The sequence below is a fragment of the Rhinoderma darwinii genome, chromosome 1 (assembly GCF_050947455.1).
Source record: "Rhinoderma darwinii isolate aRhiDar2 chromosome 1, aRhiDar2.hap1, whole genome shotgun sequence".
NCBI classification, from domain to species: domain Eukaryota; kingdom Metazoa; phylum Chordata; class Amphibia; order Anura; family Rhinodermatidae; genus Rhinoderma; species Rhinoderma darwinii.
This window is the reverse complement of record NC_134687.1, coordinates 477,795,464-477,815,425: the sequence shown is the minus strand read 5'-3', so window position 1 is coordinate 477,815,425 and position 19,962 is coordinate 477,795,464. Positions and strand designations below refer to the sequence as shown.

General features: G+C 42.7%; 1 protein-coding gene across 1 annotated transcript; it reads right to left on the bottom strand.

The window, feature by feature from the left end:
• Positions 1–13,665: 13,665 nt before the first annotated feature.
• On the bottom strand, positions 13,666–14,691 carry LOC142653848 (hydroxycarboxylic acid receptor 2-like). The gene has a single exon (XM_075828878.1). The coding sequence runs from the start codon at positions 14,689–14,691 to the stop codon at positions 13,666–13,668; it is 1,026 nt and encodes a 341-aa protein (XP_075684993.1).
• Positions 14,692–19,962: the final 5,271 nt, after the last annotated feature.

Below are 19,962 nucleotides of genomic sequence, written 5' to 3'. Positions count from 1 at the left end.
TTTGCATTGCGCATGGTGATCTTAGGCTTGTGTGCTGCTGCTCGACCTTGGAAACCCATGTGATGAAGCACCCGACACACAATTTTTTTACGTTTAGAACTTTGTAGTGAGTGATGCAACAGAGGGACCAGATCTACCTGCCCTACCAGCGGCCTGGTCCACTAGATGTGCGTCCCCATCCTGCCTCCTGTGGCCACGCTTCTTTACCTGCTCGCGACCGCAGGTTCCTTAGAGTGTGCGTGCTCTCCCTGGCCACTTCTTAAAGGGCCAGTGTGCACACATTCAAAAAACCCTATCCAGTTCTTGTTGCTCCGGGCATATTTAAAGGCTATGTAACACCTTTTTTTTAAAACATTTTTATTTTTTTAAATGTCTAGCAGTGTTATTGGTGCAACTGCCAAAATAATCTTTTTATTAAAAATTATTTAAACTTTTAGAGATACAGCTGCTCTCCATACAGGATAAAAAGTAGCTGTATCGTGCGCTAAGACCTGTATCTGTCAGGTCAGCGGGACTGACTGATTCAGTGAAACGGGTCCTGCATGTTTCTGACATGCTGAATCCCCCTGTAATAGATCATATGTAAGTTATGAACTTGGCTGCTTGAGCCTGCTTGTCCGACAGCTAGGACCCGCTGACACTGAACCAGTCCGTTCCGCGGAACTGACAGATACAGTTCTTAGCGCATGATACAGCTGCTCTGCATACAGGATAAAATGTAGCTATCTCAAAAAGTAAAAATTATTTTTAATAAAGTATTTTAAAAAGTTGCGCCAATAACACTGACAGGCATTTTTATTTAATAAAAAAAAAACTATTTCAAAGGTGTACAAAGCTTTTAAGGCCGCTCCGCTGATCACCTGGTGCCTGAACAATTTCGTTTTTCCTGCGAAGGTTCCTGTTTGCATCCTGATACTGGTCTGCACTTCACTACCTGCTGTAAGACTATCCTGCTACCAGTATTTGATCAGCTTCCTGCTACCAGTCTGTATACAACTACTAGTCTATATTTTGCTATCCCGACACTACAGCATAGCAAGCGTAATCTCGTTTGAAATGACAGTTTACAGCGTAATCTCACGAGATTACGCTTGCTGTGCTGTAGTGTCGGGATTCTGAATACACATGTCCTGACTGGAGGTAATGTATATTCATGGTCAGGACACTGCAGTAACGTTATGGTGTGTTTATGTGCTGCACATAGTGATATAGCTATATCGCTATGTGCTGTGTAAATGAATGGAGAGAAGTGTATGACGCTGATTGGTCACTGATTGGTCATACACTTCTCTCCACAACGCCCACTTGGTCAAAAGTAAAACACGCCCAGTTGTTCATTAAGAAACTCAATAGCATAAAGCTAATATTGGCCATAACACCGTCAAAAATGATAGTTTTTCTAAATAAAAAACATTGCTGTAATCTACATTACAGCGCCGATCACATCATGTACAATATAGGCACTTATAATGTGGTGACAGAGCCTCTTTAAAGTCAATGAGCCCTTCAGTACAACCCGTACTATTAGCAATGTTTGTCTATGGAGATGGCTGAATGCTTGATTTTATGCACCAATTTGCAATGGGTGTGGCTGAAGCACCTGAATTCTCAAATTGGGAGGAGTGTCTTCATACTTTTAGCTATATAGCCCAACATTTGTCTAAGACCTTGTTCACACAGTGTAAATTTGCTGCAGATTTTGCATGCAGTTTTTTTTTTTGTTTTTTTTTTTTAACTAAAACCAAAATTGGATCCAGGAGAGCAGACCTATAATGCCTTCCTTTATATATTCTGTTTAGGTTCCGTTTCTGGTTTTGGCTTAAAATGTACATACAAAATCTGCACTGTGTGAACAAGGCCTAACAGTTAGCGTAAACTTAGACTATGCAGTCTAACTATGCGCCAAATGTATCACAGTGGTGCATGATGAATTGTGCACATCTTGCATGACTTGTTAAACACTTTTCTGTTAGACACTGTTATACCTAGGTTTGAATAAGTTTTCAGTTGCCATGAACTTCATCCAAGCTATCCTTTCTGTATTTATAGATGGGGAATTACTTATATAGTCCTTATCAAATTAATAAATTTTCAAGCCAGTAACCCCAACCAGGTTCCTTGTAATAAGTGATGGCTATAATAAAAAAAGATATAAACCATAAAGGTTTTTTGTTTTTTTTACACTTTACAATTTTTCACATTGTGTACGTGTTCATGAGGTGGCATAAATAGAAGGCAGATATGGTTGGAGAAGGGTCAGATTGTCTCTGACACCTGGAGGAGGTAACCCTGTATGATTGTTCTATATGGAACAATATGACCCTTCTCCAACCATATCTGCCTTCTATTTATGCCACCTCATGAACACGTACACAATGTGAAAAATTCAATTAAAAAGTGTAAAAAAGTGTAAAAAAAACAAACTACATGTTTGTATAGGTAACAAGAATGAAACTTTAGCTCAGGATGCTTTATCTTACATACTGTAGTTAGTATGGTTGAAAAAAGACATATGTCCATTAAGTTCAGACAAGGGATCGGAGAAAGGGAAGGGATATGGGTAAACCTTAGAACTTTGAGTTATCACTTGATCCAGGAGGAAGGTAAAAAATACACACGAGGCATGAACCAATCTGCCGTAAAGATGAAAAGCTTTCATCATGAGTTTTTTTTTTTAAGCCATCTACTGTAACTGCTATAACCAGTTCTTGAGTTAGACTTTTCACACATTCACAGGTCTCATGATAAAAAAAAAAAAAGGCTTGTCGCCACTGGAGATTGTTTTTTTTTTTTTTCCCTCCAGACGTAGGGGGGGGGGGGCACTTATCTTATGAGGGGATTTTACATGGAACAGCTTTTCATCATCTTTTTTTTGTACAGGCCTTTTATACAAGTTAATCATGTCCTCCCTTCGTTGTCTCTCTTAAAGACTAAATACATTTAATTATTTTAATCTTTCCTCATAACTTAGATTCTCAATGCCCCTTATTAGCTTCGTTGCTCTTCTTTGTATTTTTTCCAACTCCAGGGCATACTTTCTATGAACTGGAGCCCAGAACTGAACTGCATATTCTAGATGAGGCCTTACTAATGCTTTGTAAAGTGGTAATATTACATCCCTGTCCCGTGAGTCCATGCCTCTTTTAATACATGACAATATTGCTGGCCCTTGAAGCAGCTGATTGACATTGCATGCTGTTATTTAGTCTATGATCTACTAGTATAGCCAGATCCTTCTCTATAAGTGAATCTTCTATTCTGCAGCATGCTCGTTCTATTGTGGCATTGTTGTGGTTTTTCACCATAGAATTCACCCCTGCTGCATTCAAAGGTGATTCCGCCGCAAAATCTGCATGTAACATGTGTTCTGCTGTGTCTAAACATACCCTTAGGCCTTGTGTACACGACCGAAATACGGTCTGCAATTACGGACCCATTTGCTTCTATTGGCCACAGACGTCTTTCCGAATCGCTACAGATAGGTGTCCGTGCCGTAGAAGTGTACTGCAAAAGATGGGACATGTCCTATCTCTTGCTTTTTTCGGGCCGTGCGCCCATACTTCGTATGGGAGAACAGGCCGAAAATGCGGGCTGTGGCTCCCAGCTGGCCGTGCCCACAATTGCGGGCCGTGATTACTGGCACGGCCGTGTGCATGAGGCCTTAGGGTATGTTCACACGACCAAGTTTCAGACGTAATTCGGGTGTTTTACGCCCCGAATTACGTCTGAAAAAACGGCTCCATTACGCCTACAAACATCTGCCCATTACTTTCAATGGGCTTTACGATGTACTGTGCCGACGACCTGTCATTTTACGCGTCGCTGTCAAAACACGGCGCGTAAAATTACAGCCTCGTCAAAAGAAGTGCAGGACACTTCTTGGGACGTAATTGGAGCCGTTTTTCATTGACTCCAATGAAGAACAGCTCCAAATTACGTCCGAAAAAGACGGCGCGAAAAACGCGAGTACATGCAATTACCGTAATTGCCGTAATTGCCGTTATCGTGTGCACATACCCTTAGGGTAAGTCACACTCAGCAGCAGATTTTATTTAGTGCGTAAGCTGTTCTGAAAAATTTGCAAGAATAGAAATACACATCTGAACATAACTTTATAGGTCATTACAAATTAATTGTAAAATAATACATTTGTTTTTTCAGATTAAAAAAAGGCATTACTATTATTTTAGTGTTTTTCCTCAAGGTAATTATAGGCTGGGTTGTAAAAATCCACTACAAAATCTAAACTCTCACTTTACCACCACACTTTCACTTCAGCCATGATTAAGGATGCGGAAGCCGTCTGGAACGCGTTGGCAGCGTGGTTTATTTTTCATCCACCTTTCTTCGTGGGATATTGTCTCCCTGTTTTACCATTGTTCAAATAAAACTGGAATTTTTTCCATTTGAAATCATCACTTTCTACGAAAAATTTTGTTGCGCTGGAACCTATCCTGCATCGTTGCCTGCTATACAAACCGTGTGCCGACACGAGGATCCGAGCGCAGCTGGCAGTGGGATTCTGCCCAAGGTGAGCTGGAGGTCTTTTCTCACATATATTTCCTACAAAATCTAAATGTGTTACAGCTGATTTACCATGGATTATGTGTCCACCATATTCATGAAGGGAGTACTTCAACCACTTCTCTGTCTCCACTCTCTATTGACTGACAGCCAATGTTCACAGCACAGACATGCCAGGTATCAAGCAGATCAAGGTGATACCAGCTTTAGTAGCCCTGAGACAGAGATGACCGAACTGGCACCTGTAATCACTACAGGGAGGTTGCCCAGACAGCAGGACCATGCACCCAGGACTCCTATGCAAAGTGGTTAAAGGCTATGTACACCTTTTTAAAGGAATATATATATATATATATATATATATATATACATACACTGGCGTAACTATAGGGGTCGCAGCGGTCGCAATTGCGACCGGGCTCCGAAGCCAGGGGGGCTTGTATTATGTGCGTACATCGGGGCGTTTTTAATGCTTTCACTAGCTGGGCGCTCTGAAGAGAAGTAACATCCTCTTCTCTTCAGAACGCCCAGCTTCTGACAGTGCAGATCTGTGACGTCACTCACAGGTCCTTACCTGCAAACGCTGATGCTGCTGCAGAATCAACTGTAGCCTCTGGTGCCGATGTGGCCGTCACGATGCAGGACCTGTGAGTGACGTCACAGATCTGCACTGTCAGAAGCTGGGCGTTCTGAAGAGAAGAGGATGTTACTTCTTTTCAGAGCGCCCAGCTAGTGAAAGTATTAAAAACGCCCCGATGTACGCACATAATACACGCCCACTTGGACTTTTACTTTTAAACACACCCACTTGGACTTTTGCAAGCCTCATTTGCATAACTACAAAAATGCTCATAACTTGGCCAAAAATGCTCGTTTTTTAAAAATAGAAACGTTACTGTAATCTACATTGCAGCGCCGATCTGCTGCAATAGCAGATAGGGGCTGCAAAATCTGGTGACAGAGCCTCTTTAAAGTGTTTTTTAATTCCTGTCCTAGCCGAATATAATGCAGATTCACTAAAGTGTGGCCTCTGCCTCGCAACTGACTCTGATTCAGTCAGTATTCACCCTGGTCGTCTGAATGTTCTGCCGAGCTCCCTAGCTGGCTGTTTTCACTTTCACTTCGGCACTTTGACAGTGATAATTTTAAACTGACATTTATGTGGTCTGTCTTTTGCTACACGTAGCTTAATAAAAATTGTTAGTTTATTTTCCTATTATATTGTGGGTAGTCAGGAAATAAGGGTTTCTGTTTGCCTGCAGGCATTCCTTTTGTTGACTGTATCTAAGCCTAACACATGTGTTACTAATCGTTTTTTTTGGGTGTGTTTTCTTACAGGATCAGTTGTTGGACTACGTTGGATTCCAGGACTACTTCGATGACGGCTTTTTTTTATTATCAATAAAATTGTTAATGAGGGTTGTGTGGGTTTTTTTTTTATTTCAATAAAATATTTTTCTATGTCTTTTTTTTTTTTTTTAACTATATTACTACCGCCTTAGTAATGGCCGCCGGCTGATCGACAGCATCCATTGCTAAGGCGGGGCTTAGTGTTAGCCGATGTAGAGGCGAACACTAACCCCCTTTATTACCCCCGTACCCACCGCTACCAGGGGTGCTGGGAAGAGCCGGGTACGATCCAGTACCTGACCATCTGTAGTGATGGTCGGCCACTGGGGTGGCCGCAGGCTGGTAGTATCAGGAGGGGAAAGGCCAAAAACAGTGGCCCTTCCCACCCTGGTAATGCTAGGCTGCTGCTGATTTATTGTATCTAGCTGGTTATGAAAAATGGGGGGACCCCACGTCATTTAAAAAAATAAAAAATAATTGGAAAGAACGATGTCGGGTCCCCCCCAATTTTCATAACCAGCCAGATGCAACACAGCAGCAGCAAGCAGCATTACCAGGGTGGGAAGGACCACTGTTTTTGGCCTTCACCAGCCTAATACTACCAGCCTGCGGCCGCCCCGGTGCCTGCCCGTCACTGCAGATGGTCAGGTACTGATTCGTGCCCGGCTCTTCCCAGTACCCCTGGTGGTGGTGGTGGGTACCGGGGTAATAATGGGGGTTAGTGTTGGCCTCTGCACCTGCTAACATTAGCCCCGCCTTAGTAATGGAGGATGTCAATCAGCCAGCGGCCATTACTAAGGCGGTCATAATAAAGTTTAAAAAGATACAAGCACATAGAAAAAATATTTTATTGAAATAAAAAAACACAACCCTCATTAACCATTTTATTGAGAATAAAAAAACGCTGTCATTGAAGTCCTCGTATCCGAAGTTCAACAACCGAACCTGTAAAAAAACAAACACAAAAATAATCAGTAACACATACAGAAGTAAAATTATTATTCTTACCTTTCCTGGGTCCAACGCTGGAGCCGCAATGTCAGCGTGCTGAGTCCTGTATCTAATCCGATCATGTGTGATACTATCTGCTGGACCCTATATCTAATCCAATCATGTGTGATAATGTCTGCTGAGCCACTGTATCTAATCCTATCATGTGTGATACTATCTGCTGAGCCACTGTATCTGCTGAGCCACTGTATCTAATCCTATCTGCTGGGCCCTATATCTAATCCTATCATGTGTGATACTGTCTGCTGGGCCCTATATCTAATCCTATCATGTGTGATACTGTCTGCTGGGCCCTATCTCTAATCCTATCATGTGTGATACTGTCTGCTGAGCCGCTGTATCTAATCCTATCATGTGTGATACTGCCTTCCGAGCCACTGTATCTAATCCGATCATGTGTGATACTGCCTTCCGAGCCACTGTATCTAATCCGATCATGTGTGATACTGTCTGCTGGGCCCTATATCTAATCCGATCATGTGTGATACTGTCTGCTGAGCCACTGTATCTAATCCTATCATGTGTGATACTGCCTTCTGAGCCACTGTATCTAATCCTATCATGTGTGGTACTGTCTGCTGAGTCATTGTATCTAATCCTATCATGTGTGATACTGTCTGCTGGGCCACTGCATCTAATCCTATCACGTGTGATACTGTCTGCTGAGCCACTGTATCTAATCCTATCACGTGTGATACTGTCTGCTGAACTGCTGTATCTAATCCTATCATGTGTAATACTGTCTGCTGAGCCACTGTATCTAATCCTATCATGTGTGGTACTGTCTGCTGAGTCATTGTATCTAATCCTATCATGTGTGATACTGTCTGCTGGGCCACTGCATCTAATCCTATCACGTGTGATACTGTCTGCTGAGCCACTGTATCTAATCCTATCACGTGTGATACTGTCTGCTGAACTGCTGTATCTAATCCTATCATGTGTAATACTGTCTGCTGAGCCACTGTACCTAATCCTATCATGTGTGATACTGTCTGCTGAGCCAATGTATCTAATCCTATCCATAGTTTATAGGGTCGTAGTGCTATAGATATGCTATGCTGTCTCCTATACACACTTTTTTTTTGGGGGGCGGACACATATGTATTGGGGCTATTTCTCCTGACATTTTAAGCCCTGAGGGTATGTTCACACGGCAGCGTCCATTACGGCTGAAATTACGGTGCTGTTTTCAGGAGAAAACAGCTCAGCAATTTCAGACGTAATGGCATGTGCAGGCGTCTTTCGCTGCGTCCATTACGGACGTAATTGGAGCGGTTTTTCCATGGAGTCAATGGAAAACGGCTCCATTTACGTCTGAAGAAGTGACAGGCAGGTGACTTCCCCAGGTCCTGCATCGTGTCAGACGAGCGAGGACACATCGGCACCAGAGGCTACAGATGATTCTGCAGCAGCATCGGCGTTTGCAGGTAAATCGATGTAGCTACTTACCTGCAAACGCTGATGCTGCTGCAGAATCAACTGTAGCCTCTGGTGCCGATGTGGCCGACACGATGCAGGACCTGTGAGTGACGTCACAGATCTGCACTGCCAAAAGCTGGGCGTTCTGAAGAGAAGTGGATGATACTTCTCATCAAAACGCCCAGCTAGTAAAAGTAGTAAACACGCCCCGATGTACGCACATAATACACGCCCAGTTGTACTTTTACTTTTCAACCCGCCCAGTTGTACTTTAGAAAGCCTCATTTACATAAATATAAAAATGGTCATAACTTGGCCAAAAATGCTCGTTTTAAAAAAAAAAAAACAAACGTTACTCTTATCTCCAGTGCAGCGCCGATCTGCTGCAATAGGAGATAGGGGTTGCAAAATCGGATGACAGAGCCTCTTTAACTGCACGGGGCATCGGCAGTTAGAATGTATATAGCCGTATAGCGGTCGTGAAGGGGTTAAAAACCTTCTTCCTGGTAGCAATCACTTCTGCCAGAAGAATAAGTGAACTACAAGCTCTGTCCTCTAAAGAACCATACTTGCGAATTTTACCTGAGGCCGTCGTTCTTAGGGCCATGCCAGGGTTCCTACCCAAGGTACCCTTAGTTTCCTATATAAATCAGGAGATTGTCCTTCCGTTCCTTTCTCAACAAGAAACATCTGCAGATTTACATCTTCTGGGTGTAAAGAGAGCCATTCTAATTTACCTTCAGCTGTCTCAAACCTTCAGACAGTCAGAATTGTTATTTTTGCAATTTCAAGGCCCAAATAAGGGGAAAAGGGCAAGTAAGTCCATTCTAGAAAGGTGGATTAAAACGATTATTAAAGAATGCTATTTCTTAGAAGGCCGAGATTCGCCATTAAATGTGAGAGCCAATTCTACAAGATCGACAGCAGCCTCATGGGCAGAAAGATCCTACATGTCTCTGGATCAAATATGCAAAGCTGAAACGTGGTCCTCACCTTCAACCTTTGTAAAACATTACTGTCTAGATTTACTATCTGCAGAGGGTTCAGGCTTTGGCGAGTCAGTTCTAAAAATGGCAACTACATCTTCCCACCCCATAATATTGTTTTGTAAGTCCCCGATGTATGTGCTGCCGTAGGACGAACAGCAAGTAGAAAATTTACTTACTTGGAATTTTCATTTCCTGCAGTCCATAGGCAGCACAATATTCCCTCCCAAAAGTGTCTACTGGTTAAAACCATGCAAGTTGATACTCCTGCTGGAGCCTTAAAGGGGTTGTCCAGGATTTTTTTTTTTCTAAAAACTGTCCCCCAGCCTTGGTTTGCCTTCCCTAATACCCCCTATTAACCTTCTAACCAGTTTCAGTTAGATCTAAATCGTCACTGCTCCTGTTTCTGTTTGTTTACATCCCTTGCTTCTGGTCCTGGCTGTTTCCTGTCTTGTAACCCACCATACCCATGATCCCCTGCTGCATCTGAGGAGACCGCTTACAACCCCCTTCCTCCAAAGCATCTCAGCTATTTGCATACTGCCACGCCCCTCTATGTTCACAGTGTGATTCCCTGCTCTAATTACAGGCACCCAGCTCCCTGCACACTGTCTTACACACTAAGGCCGGATTCACACGAGCGTGTGCGTTTTGCGCATGCAAAAAACGTGGTTTTTGCGTGCGCAAAAGGCACTTAGCAGCTCCGTGTGTCATCACCATATGATGCGCGGCTGCGTGCTTTTCGCGCAGCCGCCATCATTATGACACTCCGTTTGGATGTTTGTAAACAGAAAAGCACGTGGTGCTTTTCTGTTTTCATTCATCCGTTTCACTGCTGTTGCGCGAATCACACGCGTCCCACGGAAGTGCTTCCGTGTGGCATGCGTGATTTTCACGCACCCATTAACTTCAATGGGTGCGTGATGCGCGAAATACACACAAAGAACGGACATGTCGTGAGTTTTTCGTAGCGGACTCGCATGATTTTTACGCAGCGTAACTTTCTGCACGGCCCCTTAGACTAATATAGGTCCGTGCGACGCGCATGAAAATCACGCGCGTTGCACGGACGTATATCCCGTTCGTCTAAATAAGCCCTAATAATCATCATTATCCTTTGTGCCTCCATCTATCCCTGATCTAATTACAGGCACCCATCTCCCTCCCCCACCCCTTTCACTGACTGATAAATGTAGTTCTGCCCAGTCCACCTATTTCAGACATCTTGTTACACACAATCCAGTATAAAGAGAGATGGGGCACATCCCTTTTATACTTACATGAATGGTTTGTGTTGAGCAAAGTATAATGTAGTGCTGTGGTTTGTAGAGAAATAAACCAGTCCAACAGATAGATGAAAACCGTTTGAACACTTTATTCAATTAACAAATGTTGTTGCAGACAGTAATTAGGCTAATAGATTAAAACAAAAAGGGCCATTAGCGATAGGAGGATAATAGAGGAGGAAGAGGACAAGATAAAAGGAGGAGGGGGCGTGTTAGGGAAGAGACAAGAGGGCAAGGCAGTGCAGGAACTACGAGTGTGAAGAGGGCTGAGGAGGCGTGGATGACGAGATAGGAGGGGGCGTGTACTAAGATTGATGACGCTCCGTGTTTTTGCTCAGCCAGCCCTTCCTGCTGTGTAAAGACATGGCGCTTCATCAACTACATCTACAGGCGGCGGGAACAGAGGAGGCGAAGCTCTGATAAGCTCATGAAACATCCGCCCGGCCCGCTGCCTGTAAATGTAGTTGATGACGCGCCATGTCTTTCTCAGCCGGAAGTGCTGGCTGAGCAAAGACACGGTACCTCACAGGAAGTAAAACATATACCCTGGGTGCGGTAACGTGACGGCAGATCGGAACACGATAACTCTGGCACAGGTAAGCAGACACTATATTAGAAATATGACTAATTAAGTTAAAATTGAAATACAATTTATTCCCGAACAACCCCTTTAATATGGGCTGCTAGTAATTGCTAAGGCCCCATTCACACAACTGTAAAATCGCCGTAATTACAGGCCCATTCATTTCTATGGCCGACGGACACCTTCCCGTATGTCTATGGGACGGTGTCTGTGCCATAGAAACCTGCCGAAACAAATAGGACTTGTGCTATTTTTTTATTTTACGGACCGTGCTCCTATACTTTATAATGGGAGCACGGCCCGTAAAGACATCCGGCTGTCCGCAGCCGGCCATGCCCGTAATTACGGGGAAGGTCGTGTGCATGAAGCCTTAATTGTTTGCATGTACTGCTAATTAAACCGTGACTCTTCTATCCGGCAGTCAATTGACTTTAACCCCTATGTATGTGCTGCCTACGGACTTCAGGAAATGAAAATTTCAAGTAAGTAAATTTTTTACATATGATCTGAAAAGAACCACCGTTTCTTGATATTTTTTTTCAGTATAAAAAGATCTGTATCTGTCTTTTAGCAAATATTATTTCATCCATTTATGGAACTAGTTAAAGGGAATGTGTTGCCAGAAAAACATGTTTTTTTAAAAAAAATTAAACATTTAGTGTGTGGGTGATTAAACATTGTTCAAATTATTTTTATTTTTTTTGTACGAGCCAGGAAATATTATAAATTATTTCTAATTTATAATACTACCCATTTTTGGTCACTAGATGGAGCTGTTCCCAAAATTGCAGCATTGCAACATTGGGTTAAAAGCCCTCGCTCTAGTGAGCTCGGCTAGTGCCGGGATAAACGAGGGGTTTGAACGGTGTAACCTCCTACACTGTGTGTCGCCATTTTTTGAGCTAACCCACAGTGTAGTAGGTTTACATACAGTAGTAAACACACACAAACACACACAAACACGAACATACATTGAAATCTCTTACCTGCTCCTGCCGCCGCGGCTCCCTCCGGCCCGTCCGCTCCGTTTGCTGCCGCTGGTGCAAGTGCACAAATCCGGAAGCCGCGACCGGAAGTAATAATATTACTGTCCGGCCGCGACTTCCGGTCCCCAGGAAAATGGCGCCGGACGGCGCCAATTTCGAATAGGACTGTGTGGGAGCGGCGCATGCGCAGTTCCCACACAGACGCCGTACACTGCAGTCAATGGGACGGGAGCCGTTCGCAGTCCCTATGGGACTGTGGCTGCCGTATTCCATGTCTGTATGTGTCGTTAATCGACACACACAGAAATGGAACAAAAAATGGCAGCCCCCATAGGGAAGAAAAAGTGTAAAAATAAGAAAAAGTAAAACACAAACACACAAATGAATATAAACGTTTTTAATAAAGCACTAACATCTTTAACATATAAAAAAATTATTTGTGATGACACTGTTCCTTTAAGTGTTGTTTGTGTCTTTGCTGTCATCAGTTAGCATGCCTTTTTGTAGTCATAGAAATGCTTTTTCACATTGACAGTACTAAATAAAAATAAAAATTTTATTCATAGAAGTAATTTTTGCATTTCTGCAATTCATTTGTAGCCATTTTAATCCAAAACACAGGATAAGATTAAAATAAATTGCTACAGTTTGTGTAATGACTGAATGGATCCAGAATACTAATAAAATCAGATGAGAACAGATAAAAATTATTGTCAGTTGACTCCATCCATTTTGATTTGTTTGAACAAATATAATTAAAAATAATAAAGGAAGACATAAATATGAATGTACCACAATACTGCCGTCAATTTACATTTAAAAAATAAACTCTTCATCTATACTATAAGAAAACAAGAAGAATATAATTGAATATACCCATGCACACATTGGTAAGTTACACATAAGTCAGTTCAATAGCTACACATGTTGAAGCAATCATAATAATACAGAATCATAGTGGATACATTGTAAATGTAGCATTGAGCATTGCTAGATTACCAACCAGTAAATTGTATAATATTGTAGTAATACAATATAGCAGGGGATAAAATACAGCTCAGTGTCAGTAGATGTCAGTTGGTCCCTCGAAACTGAGCAATTTCAAAAGTGCATGAGTTCATCCCTAATATGAGTAAATGCATGCAGTAAAATTACAAATATTCCATTAGCCTAAGGAAAATCTAAGGGTATGTCACATTAGATAAAATATATTAACGTGCCCTACATGAAAAGTTACTGCTCTAAACCTTTACCATGGTACATTGTATCAAGATACATTTTTTTTATACTAATGGTTTTACACTACTGGTGGGGAAACCATGTATATTTTAACATTTTAAATTTAATTTTCTTCGGTTTATTAGCTTGCATTTTGTTCCCCCTCAGTTTTTTATTTCAGAGGGTTCAGTTATGGAAAGCAAACAATGTTATAGCTGCTGATTAAAGAAAACAAACAAATACTTGCAGGAATAGGCGCCAACGACTATAATGGAACTTTTCAAGATGACTAGATATTTTCATTCCATGTGCGACTGTTGCTGATTCCTAAATGTCAGATTGTTGGTATTGGTTGGAACTGCATCAGATTCAGACTCAGATTGGTTTGAACACCTCATGATTTTTAGGTAAAATATGCTAAATGAGGGGCTGGAGAAGAAGTAAACCAAAGGGTTGCACACGCTGTTCATATACGTCAAGCAAACTGTAATATAAAATGCTGTGTCTGTAGTTCTATATATACTGCAGTCATTCCTTTGTGGCGATGCCAAGAGCCTTAGGATTCCAATCCTGGTGGACACACTTGGTAAAAAACATACAAGAAACACAATTCCAACAGATATGATGCATTTGACTGCTTTCTTAATCTTGGAAACCCTGTCCAGGTTCCTCTGTCTAAGTCTCCATATGATACTGTAAGAACAAAAACAGACTATGCACAGAGGGAGAAAAAACTGAAGAATGAAGAATAAGTCATGCCAGCATGAGGCGGCGGGACACACTATAAAACTGTCACAGTTTGTATTGTTTGATATGTTTCCTCCAGAATGGTTTTCAGTGAGAATGAAAATAGTCATTGAAATTGTTGTAAGCCACACAGCACATGAAATAATGGAGGCAGACTTTGTGGATAAGGAGTTGATTTTATTATATGGGTGAACAACTTTAAAGTACCGATCCAGCCCAACCAGAGTGAGAAAGAAGATGCTTCCTGCCCTGTTCATTGCAAGCATGAAAAGCATTACTCTGCATGGGACATCTCCATAAATCCAGGTCTTCTGTTTCAGGTAGTAGTCTGTTCTGAAGGGCAGGCAGATAATAAGCAGAAAGTCGGCCATAGACAAGTTGAAAAGATAAACCGTGCTCACCTTCCATGACTTGATGTAAAAGCAAAATGCCCATAGTGCAATGCAATTGAAAACGGATCCCAACACAATGATAACAATTAGGACAGGAGGAAGAAGGTAGAAGAGAAAAGGTTCCTCAAACAAACAACAGCTGGAGTTGCTCCTATTCTGGCTGTTTTGAAGTCCTTGATATGACATTGTTTAGACGGTGTTGAATTTGTTTTAGCAAATGCAGAAAGAATACTAACAGCCTACTTAGAACACTGAAAAGAGGAAATCATTTACCGAAGAATAACCAGAGACTGATTATAATTAGCTAATAGCCTATGTTTCTGTATGAGTCATTTTAGAGATTACATATCTAAATTGGTGTTGCAGTTAAACCACTTAGATCATACATCCAAATGTTAATGTTTGCATTAGTGTAAAACAAGTGGTTATTTTTACTTCTTTTTTTCGGCATGGATACTTAGAAAATTAAAATTAAAAACAATTATCGGAAGTCCATTTAACATTTAGCCAGGTGTCAAGATTACATGGAAAATGCCACATAATACGTTTCAGGTGATGTAGATAACTAAAATGCAATCTTCTTACTGCACAAATCTCTTTTCCAGAGATAGGAACTTTTTGTTTTGAATAAAATTTTCTGAAAATTTTTTTTGACTTATTTTTTTTCCAACATAACATACATTTCTAGGGTTCCCCTAAAACAAGCTGACTGATGTCAGCGAAACGCTTGTCGGGCCGAACCCGGCTGTAGGTCAGGGACAGCACAATTGAGGGATAAATTATTACTGCTCCGTTATCTAGCATTGAATCATACTTACCCCGTTTTGCTTATGTACAGAGATCGCACAGCGGGGTAACTATATCAGAGTTGCGGTAATTCACGCCGCTCTGACTGAGTTATCGACGTGCATGTCGGCTGTATTCATTACAGTTGATGACTGGCACGCCCGCTCATTGTGACCGTTGTGATTTTGGCCTGACACGCAGGCTTTGAAGAGTCCGCTCTCAGCATGTACTGAAGGGACAGCAACATACATAACTGTTGCATTTTCTATTGCTCCTCCAAAAGTTGACTCGCCGTGACTGCTGCTTGATACACAGGCAGACACTGATGAGTCCGCTCCGAGTGGCAATAAAATAGGAGAGCTTTAGATGCAACTGTTATGTCTTTTACCTAACAGTCACCCTGCCAGTTAAATACATAAATGCTGGTAATGTTCAAGCCCTAACACAAAGAGCAATTTTTTCCAATATTAAGATACAAGTGTGTGTTTTAAAAATATACATTCACATTGCATCTTCTGAAGGATTGATACTTTCTGGCACCTGAGTTGCTTTATGCAACCGAGTCTTACAGTTGGTTTGTCTTGCCAGTATCCACCATAGTGCTAGTTCTGACAGCACCCAAATTTTGCTGTCCGAGCACCTAAGTATACAACTCAGACTTGTTAAATTTACTATCGCTCCCTATTCCCACTTGGCATTTTTTGTATAAAGCTTTGTACAACATCTAAATATCCAACAGCCCAGTGGGATTTGACCTTTAATCGGGTGTTCCAAAAGGGGCCGTTCACCCTATCCCTATATGGTAATCCATATCCACTACAGCCGGTTTTTATATCTAGTGATCTTATACTTCTTGCCCTCGTTCTCTTTTCCACATCCCCCTCTCCTTTATGTAATCTCTACTACTGGTGGTGTACATCAAGGCAATATAATAAAACAAGCAGTTTAAAGATCCCAAAAGAGGTGTTTCTTATTCCAATGGGGATTTTATCCTCCTGGAAAATAGGACAGACAGTATCAATTAACGAATTAATTTAATTAGGCACCCTATATAAAATATCCGCTAGTTAGCCGCATTTTGGTTTTTTTCCTTCTATCTTCCGTGGAAGGTCAGACTGTTAAGCTTCAACATGTGTTGGGAAGTATCTCTTTTTTTTTCTTTAGGAGTACCACTATTGTAAGTAGTTCAAAAGATGGTTTTTTTTCCTGCAGCCTAGTGGTTAGTGCCTCTGTATTGTATGATGAGGTTGTAGGTTCAGGTCCACTAATGACCTGTTTAGTAATTAAAAAATAATATTAAAGAGGATGTTATGAGTACTTTATTTTTTTTTTCTGACATTGCTCTCATAGCACAGTCTTATACTTTTTCCTTTGTTCTTTCTATTGTCGACAGATGTATAGTCAAGGCTCTGCGGATAGAGTCTCCGCTGGGAGAAAGGCATCTGCAAAGCGCAGATATTTAACTTGGAGAGCATGTGATACACCTCTGCCAGATGGCACAGAGTATTTTTTATGTGCGGACTGCAGGGCCAATGAATACCCCTTGGTATTCAGGGAAATGCTATGGATGAAACACTTTGTGAGCGATTCACTCATAGAATTTAAAGAATCCTTATGTCAGCAAGGGAAACCTGCAACGGTCCCTTCTCAGGCCCGAGGTAGTATGCCAAGGGACCACACAAGATCCCCTTCTCAGGAATTATTATTTGGGGAAGAATGCTAAATTATTGACGATGGTTGATACCTCTACCGCCGAGTCGGATGATGACCAGGAGATTAGTCGCTTTCTATTAGAGAAGATGTCTCGTCTGTTGAAGTCGATTAAATCGGATGAACGGGTTCAGACTGAGATTGTGGGGGATGATGGTCTTCCCAAGAAAGTCAGCTTTCAAGGTGGACTCCGTAGTTGAGAACCTGTTGTCCAAGAATGGAAACAACTGACAATGGTCCTATTTTAAATAAGAGATTTAAGACCATGTTTGTCATTGATGAGGAGCAAGAGGAGTGGGGTAAGCCCCCCCAAGGTGGACGTAGCCATTGCAATACTTTATAAGCGCACCGTAGTTCCGCGTGAGGATGGGTCAAACTTCCATGAATAACAATAAGCATGCCAAACAACTTTGTACCTTCCTGGGTCTCTCTGCCCTTATGCAACCCCTTTATAATGCAATAGGGTGGCATCCCACACTTTAACAGAGGAAGATGTTGAGGCCATTAACTATTTGAAGAATGCCATTGTTTCTGTCCCAGTATTAGGCCTCCCTAGTATACCAGGCCCTTTTTCTTGTTTTACCATGAGACCAGAGGACATGCCCAAGGAGTTCTCACTCAACGCCATGGAGGAAAGCATTGTCCTGTGGCCTATTACTTTGGCAGGCATGATCCTGTCATATGTGGGTCACTGTCTTGTGTCTGTGTAGTAGCAGCAGCAGCTCTACTGAAAGACAAGGCAACAGGCATAGGGCTATGATTACCACCTAGTTTTCATGGTACCCCATGCAGTTAGTGAGATTTTTAATCAAACACACTAAACATATGTCTACTTTACGTCTCATGAGACCAGTCTCCTCATCCTATCTAACCTAACCTTCCAGAGATGTACAGTGTTGAACCCTGCTACATTACTTCCGCAGGTTCCAATAGAGAAGGAAGAAAGGGATAGGTTGCATGATCAATGGGAGACTATTAAGATAGAATGGGATAAGTTGCAGAAAATAGCAGACAGTGAATTTCCAAATTGGTGGGAAGTTGATTTCCCAACGCATTTGAGTGCGCACCAGTGCCCAGGCCATCAACGTAATTGTCTTGAATTAATCAAAATAGAGATGAAAACATTAGAAAATGTAACAGAGGATCCAATATCTAATCCAGATTTTGAGTTTTTTTTGTAGATGGTTCCACCATGAAGGATTGAAGGATATTACAAGACTGGGTATGCTGTCACCAGTGGCGTAACTACCGCTGTAGCAGCCGTAGCAACTGCTATGGGGCCTGTGGCATGAGGGGGCCCGTGCTGCCCACCGACGCACCCTCCCCAATCCTCTCTGGCGCCGGTAGCAGCCGTCATGGCTGCTACAGCGGTAGCGACGCCACTACGAGGCCCGCGCTGTCTGGCCTCTAACATTTGTGGGCTGGGGGGCACGGGCCCTCATGCCCGGTGGCGTCGCTAGCACCGGAGGGGGGCCCGGTGCTAGCGACAGCCACCCCCTCTTGCAGTAATTGTACCTGCATCAATAGCAAGCAGGAACAAATACACGCATTAGCGCTGAATGGCACCCGACCATTCAGTGCCTTACAATGACGCCGATTGGCTGGGCAAAATGACTTGCCCCGCCAATCAGAGCCTTTCAACGACGCTAGCGGCACGATGACGTCATCGCGCCACTTCCGTTGTTGAAAGTCACTGATTGACGGGGCAAGTCATTCTGTCCTGCCAATTAGCGCCTTTCAATGACGCTAGCGGAGCGATGACGTCATCGCGCCGCTTGTGTCGTTCAGCCTCAGCAGACCTGCTCAGAAGAGAGTAGGTCTGCATTGCCATCGGACGGTGCGGGAACGGGATCATGTGAGTATGTAAAGTTTTTTGTATAATAAATCTGTGAGTGGTATTATCTACAGGGGGGTCTATATGTGGGGATGTGGAGCACTATATATACGTGGAGCTATATCAGGGACACTATATACAGGGATGGGCTATATGTGGAGCACTATGGGGGGATCTATTTGTAGGACACGATCTATAGGGATGGGCTATATGTGGGACACTATATACAGGGGTGGGTTACCTGTGGGGCACTATCAACAGGGGGGCTTTATGTAGGGCACTGTCTACAGCTGTGGGCTATATGTGGAACACTATACAGGGGGAGCTATATGTGAGGCACTATCTGTAGGGGAAGCTATATGTAGGGCAGCACGGTGGCTCAGTGGTAAGCACTATTGCCTTGCAGCTCTGGAGTCCATATGTGGGCACTATCTACAGGGGGCTCTTTGTGGGGCACTATCTACAGGGGCTTCTATGTAGGGCACTATCTACAGAAGTTCATAGGGGGTCACTATCTAGAGGGGAGCTATGGGGGCACTATCTACAGGGGGCATGGTGTGTTTGTGGGACACAATGTATGGTACTATTATAATCAGGGACAGATGAGCAGCCCAATCCAATTGGTGTCTTCTAAAGCCAACTTGACGGCGAGTACTTCTCGATCCTTAATGTAATAGTTGCGCTCTGCAGGAGAGAAGAGTTTGGAGAAAAATTCACATGATACTGCCCTACCCTTGAAATTCTTTTGAAACAGGAGTGCTCCAGCACTAACGGAAGAGGTGTCAACCTCCAATGAAAACTGTCGAGTCACATCCGTATGATGAAGGATGGAAGCAGAAGTGAAGGAGCTTTTGAGGTTGGAGAATGTGGACTCTGCCTCAGGAGTCCAGTCCTTAGCGTTCACTCCCTTCTTGGTAAGAGCAGAGATGGGAGCAGTAAGTGACGAGAAATTTGGAATGAACTGCCAATAAAACTTAGCGAATCCTAGAAATCTCTGTATGGCTTGGAGACCTTGAGGATGTGGCCACTCCAAGACGGACTTAACTTTCTCCGGGTCCATTGGTAGATCACGATCAGAGATAATATAGCCCAGGAAGGGCAAAGATTTGATTTCAAATACGCACTTC